General features: G+C 41.6%; 1 protein-coding gene across 3 annotated transcripts in view; it reads left to right on the top strand.

Moving 5' to 3' along the window:
• The window catches only part of LOC306787564 (C-myc promoter-binding protein-like), a 66,927-nt gene that overhangs the window by 25,134 nt on the left and 31,793 nt on the right, over positions 1–10,000 (top strand). For all 3 annotated transcript variants that reach the window (XM_079282743.1, XM_079282742.1, XM_079282741.1), the window contains exons 6-13: positions 280–584; positions 1,361–1,427; positions 1,626–1,684; positions 2,416–2,560; positions 3,104–3,279; positions 3,657–3,757; positions 5,193–5,408; positions 9,498–9,643. In XM_079282743.1, the coding sequence (XP_079138869.1) occupies positions 280–584; positions 1,361–1,427; positions 1,626–1,684; positions 2,416–2,560; positions 3,104–3,279; positions 3,657–3,757; positions 5,193–5,408; positions 9,498–9,643 (1,215 nt within the window). The remainder of the gene's footprint in view (positions 1–279; positions 585–1,360; positions 1,428–1,625; positions 1,685–2,415; positions 2,561–3,103; positions 3,280–3,656; positions 3,758–5,192; positions 5,409–9,497; positions 9,644–10,000) is intronic.

The raw sequence follows: 10,000 nt of genomic DNA, 5'->3' as shown, positions 1-10,000 counted from the left end.
AACAGATATAAATGATAACATTCATCATCATCCTGACATAATGAGGATTGAACATTGATTAAAGGCTCACAAACAACATAAAAATCTACACCTATGAAACTCACATACAATTACATAAAAACACTCATAATTCCATAAATAAGTAACAGCAGGTGTACATTATACATGCATCTGTGTAGTGATGAGATGCAGCGTGGCTTTAGACTGTTTTGTGTTAGGACAGTCTACTTTATATGACACATGTGCAGATGAAGACATCCGACGTGTCCCCTGTTTCAGGTCTACGGTGCAGCCATTCAGTTCTACGAGCCCTTCCCAGTGGAGTGTCTGACTGACCAGCAGCGCTCCCAGCTGGGTCTCCTGAGCCCCGATCCACAGAAACCCTCCTCCTCCTCCTCCTCCTCCTCCTCCTCCAGCCCTACGGGGACAGCCAGCAGCAGCTCCACCACAATCCCTCACTCGATCTACACCAACAAGTGCATCTGTCTGCTCTCCCACTGGCCCTTCTTCGACGCTTTCCGCAAGTTCCTCACATTCCTCTATCGCTACTCCATCTCCGGCCCTCACGCCCTGCCCATCGAGAAGTGAGCGCTCTCTTGTTTTATCTCTTCATTTCACCGTTTGATGCTCTGTCACTTCTTGCTGATCATTCATTTTACACACGTCTATAAGGTAAATGGAGGCGCTGGTTCCAGAAGTGTTTTTTTCTTCGTTTAAAAACGTCCTCAATGTTACTGACCACAGAGACTCAGGACTCTCCCATAAAGGTTCGGATCATCAAGGTTTATGTTCTCGAACCCAATTTGAATAACTTTGTTTCAGAGAAACCGTGGGTCTAAATACTACAATACCCATGAGCCTCTATGGCGAAGAAGCCAGTCAGATGCTTCTTCATTGAATCTGTGAACAAACACGGCACAGTAGTCGCTCAGTTAATAGACAATTAGCACAAGACTCCAAAAGGCCCTGATTGGATTGTCTTGATAAGACGCACCATGAAACGGGAACTTTGGGATTTTTTAACCTGAACCCTATTTTCTCATGTGTTTGTGTCTTAATTGACAAAAAATGTTTTAATGTCTCTTGTTGCACTTTCCACTTTGCTGCAGTAATCCTTTAAATGTCGCCGCTGTGTAATAAAGGATTATCTTATCTTATTTTGAAATTAGTCCAGCAGACTGACAAAAACACACCAACCACATACAGTAATTAATAAACGTTGAAAACATTCCAACCAGGTGATCAGTAACAGAAGAGTCGCAGCTTACTGCTGCTCATGAATCTCACCAGACTTAGAGGGACGCAGTGACCGATTATTTTTGGCCTCACATCCCACTTTCTCTTTCCTTTTTCTTTGCAGGCACATCTCTCACTTCATGCATAAAGTTCCCTTCCCTTCCTCTCAGAGGCCTCGCATCCTGGTGCAGGTGAGTTCAGGTCACAGTGACGGGACATTCTCTGCTTGTTGGAAATGAATATTTATGGTTCTGCAGACTCTCGTGTTGTTTTGTGAGGGCGTTCTGGTGTGCAGCAGTTTAGGCTCCTCCATTATGGATGAGTGTTGATATGATTCAGGCACGTTCTGCTCGGTTGGTTTTTTATCTCACTTTCCAGCTTTTCTGCAGCTTTCTCCTCACGACAGCCTGATGTTGAGCCAGCCGGTGTCGTCTCCTTTACCGCTCAGGTAAGAGCAGCTGCACACAGATATCTCACTCCTTATTTTGTCCTGCAATGTAAAGGAAATGATGCATTTTGTTACTGATTCACTGTGTGTGTACACCACCGTTCAAAAGTGTATCCCAAAAGCTGCTAGACGTACTCTATATGTCTGATGTTTTTTATGGTATTAAGTTTAGTACAAATACTTTTCAGTAGTTCAACCAGACAGACAACTGAAAGAGACAAAGATCCTCTGAGCGTGAACGTGAAAGAGAAGAAATCAGCAGTCGTTGGTTAAAGAAACCTTTTTACATTTTGCTTTTTCAAGTTCAAACGCATTGACACACGTCACGCGGCCATTAAATGATAAATAACAGAACAAAGTCAACAAACCAACAACTCAATCAAATAAACAGCGATGATGATACAATGATATAACTAAACAAACATTGAGAGACATGGGGCAGCTTCTGGTACCGAGGATCAGGTATTCAACCAGATCCCCACAACGAGATTAAAAAGAGACGCTGTCAGTCTCATTTACCAGATCAACCAAGAAGGGACGCCGTATCTTGTCAAATGTTTCACTCTTATTCAATTCAATTCATCAATTCGGGACGTTGAAATGTCCGGTGACATGAATTGATCTTAAACACTGTTCATCATAGTTGTTCAAGGGCAGAACACCCCGTTCATCCTTCTCGATGTACCGGTGAGAGTTGACACTGACTTTCATTGTGTGTGTTTTTTGCGTAGTGGCGGTCGATTTTCCATGCTGCTGCAGAACCTGGGACCGGAGAACGCCGTCACCTTGCTGGTGTTTGCCGTCACCGAGCACAAGATCCTGGTCCACTCGTTACGACCCGCGGTTCTGACCAGCGTCACCGAAGCTCTGGTGTCGGTGAGTCACCGTCTCTAGCTGTCGTTTGCTGCCAGCATCTTCACTTTTACTGATGCACTAATGTTTAGTGCGGTAGTTAAAGTCACTGCTGTGGTCACCGGCAGTGATGAAACACAGAGTTGAAGTCACTGCTGGACCGATCTCATTTACATCATAATATGCTTTCATGCTTTTTGTTTGGTTGTCCGTCCGTCCGATATCTCAGGAAATCTCTTTAATTTTGGCACAAGCGTCCACTTGGACTCAAACATGAACTGATACGATTTTGGGTGCTAAAAGGTCAAAGGTCAAGGCCACTGTGACCTAAAACATCTGAAGAATGTATCTGCTGTTGTGACAATGTTTTACACAAATGTCTAACAGGTTAAAATGATGAAGTGATGACATTTTTTGGACAGACATGGATGTAAAATGAAAACTACCGGTAGTTTGTTCATCTTAACTTCTTCTAACCAGACTGTGAACCTCTTTGAACTACTTCTCATGAACCTGAAACATGTTACAAGGGAGCCCTATCTACCCCCCCCCCCCCCCCTCCCTCAGATGATCTTCCCATTCCACTGGCCGTGCCCGTATATTCCTCTGTGCCCCCTGGCGTTGGCGGACGTGTTGAGCGCCCCCTGTCCGTTCATTGTGGGAGTGGACTCCCGCTACTTTGATCTTTATGACCCGCCCCCGGATGTGAGCTGTGTGGACCTGGACACCAACACCATCTTCCAGTGAGCACAATACACAAAAAACATTGCTACTTCAGCAAAGGATGAATGTAATATGACTCTTTATCTACTCAGAATACTCCTCGTGATGAATATTAAAAACAGGATTAACTAAAGGTCAGTGAGCCGCACATAGCACCTCCAGCTAAGACCTCCTTTCCCTCCTGTCTTTTGCTGTGTATCCTCTTTCTTTTTTTCCAGACCGCATCACTGCCAGGTCATGAGTTCTACGTTTAGAGACCAGGAGTCTGGGTGGAAATGGTTATTTTTTTAGCATCAGGCTCGTTTTAATATGCGACAGACGGTGTTGGGGTGGTCCGAGCTCCCCCCGGTCCGTCTGTGGCCTCCCCACAGCTCACTGTGTGCTTCTGCTTTTCCAGCAATGAAGATAAGCGAGCCGTCACATGGAAGATCCTGCCAAAGAAAGCCTGTAAAAACCTGATGAATGTGCTGAGCAATCTCTACCAGCAGCTGGTCGACGGTGAGTTTCACCAGCCGATGGAACACATGATTGAACAATGTGAAAGTACACTTTCAGAAGAACGTTACCATTCAGTGCTTCTTTTTATTTTGTGTTCAGTTGAATAGAAAGTGGTACACGTTACATCTTCTTGGACCACATTTCTTCCTTTTTTGACCTTCAGTGTATTTGAAAATACAATGAAATCACAGAGTATGTTATGTTCAGTGAGTGACTCAAGAAGTTCTCAGATCCCTTACTGCAGTAAAAGTACTAATACCACACTGAAAATACTACAGGTAAAAGTCCTGCATTCAAGACCGTAGTAAAGTTAAGATATGTGTAGCTGATGATTCTGGATTAATATTCCTGCTGCATTAGTGTGTATGTTGCATTTTAACTCCTTTGTACACTGATGGCTGGTTTAATCTACAACAATGCAAGGAACACTTCAGTAAAAAGTACAATATGTACCTCTGAGATGTAGTACAGTAAAAAGTACAATATGTACCTCTGAGATGTAGTACAGTAAAAAGTAATATATTTACCTCTGAGATGTAGTACAGTAAAAAGTACAATATGTACCTCTGAGATGTAGTACAGTAAAAAGTAATATATTTACCTCTGAGATGTAGTACAGTAAAAAGTAATATATTTACCTCTGAGATGTAGTGGAGGAGAAGTATAAAGTTGCATAAAATAGTACCTCAAACTTGTACTTAAGTACAGTACTTGAGTAAATGTACGTACTTAGTTACATTCCACCACTGGACAAGCTTCTTGCATTCTCGTCTTTACAATTTGTTCTCTATTCAGTCTGTACTCTTCTGCTCTCGTTCCACCAATAATCCCATCATTTCCTGATTACCCGTCTCCCTGTCGTAGAGCTCATTGTATTACTTTCTGCTTTCTCACTCACTCACACTCGCTCACTGAAACATGCGGCTTATTGAGCTGCAGAAACTGAATACAAATACATTTTCTGATTCAGTGAAGTTGAAAATCGATCCAGTTTCTGCCTGAAGTGATGGATATTGATACGCCTGCTAGAGAGTTTTAGTGGAGAGACATTCTTAATGAATACCTGAAGATCTCGTCTCACCTCTCAATACATATCTTTGATCATAAAAAATAATTACACAGGGAGATTTCTGATTAATTATCATGAGTAATGTGGATATGATGTGGGTAAAGACAAATTAAAGAACAGCTAGAATAGTCTGGTAAGTTCAGAAAATGACATCACGTCACTGTAATGCAGCCTTTACATCAGGAAGATATTACGCAATATTACGTTATCCAAAATCTACGATATCTAGTCTCATATCAGTATTTCGATGTGTAATAATATCGATATACTGCCATCTCTAAGCAGAAGTAATGACTCATCTTTTATGCTGACATCGAGAGATTTGAATGCAGAATGTGCTGACAGCGGCTGATTTTCCGTCTCCAGGTCAGCAGCGTTCTGACGGGCAGCTGGAGCTCAGCATGAGTTTTTCGTCGGAGCTGAGCTGTGGGAAGAGCCTCCACACGATGGAGCTCGAGATCCAGGAGGCCTTCCTGCGCTTCATGGCGGCCATTTTGAAAGGCTACCGCTCATTCCTGCGACCCATCACCCAGGCGCCCTCGGAGAAGGCCACCGACGCCAGCTCGCTCTTTGACCTGCAAGGTATCTGGAACGTGTAGCTATTCATCCAAGTTCAGTGCAGAGGAGACGGTGAAGATAAACCCAGCTGTCCTCTTCCTCCTGCTGACTCACTACAGTGTCATGATCTCTGATATCCGAATAACGATTCCCACCAAAGTGTTCACTGATCACAGGAGCTTTAAGCTTCGCCGTTTTAATACCAGTAATCTGAAAGATGGGTTCTGTCATGACCAGCTAATCCACCCCACACCCTTAAAGAGACAGTAGTGTGTTTGTATGAGGTTCTTCTCCAGAGTCAGTGGTTTACTACAGTAGATGAGTTTATAGAAACAGACAGGAGTATATATATATACATAGATAGATATATCAGTTTAAGTGAATGCTATATTTAGAATATTTTCACCTCTTTACTTTGATGTCAGACAAACCTTTCTGAGGGGAACTGAAGCTTTTATCTTTGATCTCTTCAAATACACCAGACTCCATTCACTAAAACAGTGATTTAACCTCTCGGAACATAGGAGTTGCTGGTTTACTGCTGCCTCCATCAGTTAGTTAGTTTGTGGCTTTGGTCTGAACTAACCCTGTAAAACACCAAAGTCTCACACTAACTAACTAACTAACCAATCCAGGAAGCAGAAGATCAGCAACTCCTGTGTTTTTGAGGTAAAAGTACAGTTTTTTGTTCAAAAGAGTCTGGTGTCTTTGAAGAGAGCAAAGATAACAGCTTTAGTTCCCTGTCATAAAGGTCTGTCTGAAGATTGAGAAGGTTATGAGACAGTAGTGGCCTCACGGTGAGAGAAGCGAGGGTGCTTGCTCAATAAAAGTCTGGTAATCCAGAACAAATGATAGCATGTTGTTAAATGTCTTCAATTAAAGTAGTAATTATTTGACTCAAACATAGCTTAACCATGTCATAGGATGTGCTACTTCAGTACACAACAAACAAATATTACTGGGACAGCTACAGATGAACACTTAATATCCATGAATTCACATTATAGATGCTACCACTGTAACAATTAATAGGGGTGGGAATCACCAGAGGTCCCACGATATGATATCATCACGATACTTAAGTTACGATACGATGCTATCGATATACTTGTGTCACGATATGATATCATCACGATACTTAAGTTACGATACGATGCTATCGATATACTTGTGTCACGATATGATATCATCTCAATACTTTAGTTACGATACGATGCTATCGATATACTTGTGTCACGATATGATATCATCACGATACTTTAGTTACGATACGATGCTATCGATATACTTGTGTCACGATATGATATCATCTCAATACTTTAGTTACGATACGATGCTATCGATATACTTGTGTCACGATATGATATCATCACGATACTTAAGTTACGATACGATGCTATCGATATACTTGTGTCACGATATGATATCATCTCAATACTTTAGTTACGATACGATGCTATCGATATACTTGTGTCACGATATGATATCATCTCGATACTTAAGTTACGATACGATGCTATCGATATACTTGTGTCACGATATGATATCATCACGATACTTAAGTTACGATACGATGCTATCGATATACTTGTGTCACGATATGATATCATCTCGATACTTTAGTTACGATACGATGCTATCGATATACTTGTGTCACGATATGATATCATCACGATACTTAAGTTACGATACGATGCTATCGATATACTTGTGTCACGATATGATATCATCTCGATACTTTAGTTACGATACGATGCTATCGATATACTTGTGTCACGATATGATATCATCTCGATACTTTAGTTACGATACGATGCTGTCGATATACTTGTGTCACGATATGATATCATCTCGATACTTTAGTTACGATACGATGCTATCGATATACTTGTGTCACGATATGATATCATCTCGATACTTAAGTTACGATACGATGCTATCGATATACTTGTGTCACGATATGATATCATCTCGATACTTTAGTTACGATACGATGCTATCGATATACTTGTGTCACGATATGATATCATCTCGATACTTTAGTCGCAATACAATATTATTACGATATTTTGATATTTTGATATGCTGAGTATTGCGATATATTACCTTTTTTCAAATTATGCAATTTGTCAACATCTTTGTAGATCTTAAGCACACATGCATTCTTTCGACCCGGTCGTGTTTGTCATTATTGAGGTTCCAGCCAAGACCTTGAAGTCACAGATGTACAGTTAGAGTCCACGATTAGCACTAATGAGTCTCTGAACATGTAAACTAAATACTGCGTCATCTCTACAGCTGGCCAGCCTCAAAAACAGATGGCGTTGTTTAATAGATGAGCATTCATAAGTGTCTCCACCTCTGTGTGCGTGTGTGTGTGTGTGAGTAAACACACGCACACAAGGCTGAGGCTTGAGAAGATGCTGTGGTCGGAGGTTCAAGGCTGTTTGCAGACTGAAGGTTAGTCAGTTAGCGGCAGAGACCGGAGAGTGGCTTCTGGATCGGGTTGAAAGCTGGTCGACAGCACAGCTGAAATGAGTTGGGCTTGAAGTCACGGAGGAGAGCTGTAGCCAAGGTGGAGTCCAGCGTGAGTTATAGGACACGGCACACAGGAATGACGGCAGTGCATTACATCACGGCCTGAAACATGCAACAGCTCGTACATCACGTGAATGAACTCCTGACCGCTTTAAGACTTCATATCCACAACTAAATTACAGAATGTGTTAAAGTGCCAGTGTAGACCAGTTTTTATGTTTCCCTGCTGCCCCTTTAAAAACCAGTTCCCTCATCAGATGATTAAAGTGCTTTCAGTCCAACATCTGTGACTTTAACAGTATCACATGCAGATTGAGTCTCATTTCCTTTTTGCTTTACAAACTGTGGAAATAATAATGGTTGCTTGAGGTGTGTGTGTCTGTGTTGTTACGGTCACAACAAACAAAATACTTGAGGATCTGTTGTGGTCTTTGATGATCTATGACCACTGTCTGTTAGGAGCTGTTGGGTGTTACAACAAAGTTTTGTGCAATGAGATCACACTAGCTGTGACGCCAAATCAGAACAGGGGCGTGAAGCTTGGGGCCCAATGGCTCGGCTCCTTCCCTGCTTCCTTCCCCCCTCTACTTCTGGCACCCTTGCTCGGTCCACACCCATCTTCTAAAGCGAGCTGTACCCAGCATGCCGTTCAGCGTGTAACAGTTACCGTAATATTGTAGCAAACGACGAAGAATGAGCCGTGAGTTGTTTCATCAGTTTTGCTGTTTCAATAAAAAACATGCATCAGGTATTTTTGATTTAAATTTGGAGGTTTAAATGTTGCTGTTTTATTCTTCATTTTTTCAGTTATTATTCAGTTGTTATTTTTTACATTTGTTTGGTCTACAAATCTCACATAATGAGTTGAGAATTGTGTCTATTCAACATACAGGGACATTGTAGGTTCCTACATTTTCCTACATTTTAACCGGCAAATGTAGGAAAACTGCATTTAATTCAGTAATCAACTCATGATTAAATCCCTCGTAGTGTTTTTAAACTCTACTGGGATGTAGTAGAACTGTAGTTTAATAAAAAAAGACTGTAAAGTGAATCTACTGAGAGGAGTTTTGGTAAAAATCAACGATGGTCCAGGCTGCGAGCCTGCAGCGTCAGGATTTAAATATTTATCAGCTCCAGGAAGTGTTTTTCTGCAGCAGCGACGAGTGTTTGGCTTCCAGCTCGGTGCTGTGAGCCAGTGGTCATCCATCCTGCTGTCAGTCTCTCAACAGCAGAGACTTATTGGTCAGCTAAGCTGCTTTCAGCATCTATTACGGAAGCTATTTACCACCTTGTTGTACATCCCAAATTGGCCATTAGACTAATAACAATGTGTTTGCTTGCATTATCCAAACCAAGACAAATGGACGTTATATATAAAGACCCTTTATAGGATAATGGATTCCTTTAAATTGCTCTTGTGAGTACTTTTCTCTTTTTAGTGGATGAAATGAGCTGAGCTACGATGATAAACCTGCTGCTGTTTGTTCAATTATCTACAAATCATTCCTCACATTAATTCATTAAAAAAAGACTTCCATTTGTGAAAGCTAACCTGAACATTTACGTCTTTAGGGTTCTTGAAGAGCCGCGACCGCTCACACCAGAAGTTCTACTCGCTGATGACCAAAACCCAGATGTTCATCCGCTTTATTGAGGAGTGCTCCTTCGTCAGCGACAAAGACGCCAGTCTGGCCTTCTTCGACGACTGTGTGGACAAAGTAAGCGTCATATGTAGTCTTTTAAACATGCAGCGTATTAATGTGTTCATGTTCATGCAGTGGAAACAAGCTTCTCGCAACAAAGTACCAAAAAAAAGCTTTTTTTCTCCTGTTTGAATTGTGGTACAAATTAACACAAATGTTTGTCAGTTTAAAAGATCATTATGCACGTCAAGAAAGTCTCTGTTTGTCTAACGACGATTTAGTTTTGTGTGAAACCAACACCGACCATAGACTATATATAAGAAGTGGACGTCGTCACGTGACGTCACCCATTGGTTTGTGGTGCCTCGATTTGGCCGTCGCCATCTTGTTTTTTTGCAACCAGTGAACAAAAGTGACCATATTTGGACTGAG

The sequence above is a fragment of the Melanostigma gelatinosum genome, assembly GCF_949748355.1.
Source record: "Melanostigma gelatinosum genome assembly, chromosome: 2".
NCBI lineage: Eukaryota > Metazoa > Chordata > Actinopteri > Perciformes > Zoarcidae > Melanostigma > Melanostigma gelatinosum.
This window is presented reverse-complemented; position numbering and strand designations above follow the sequence as displayed.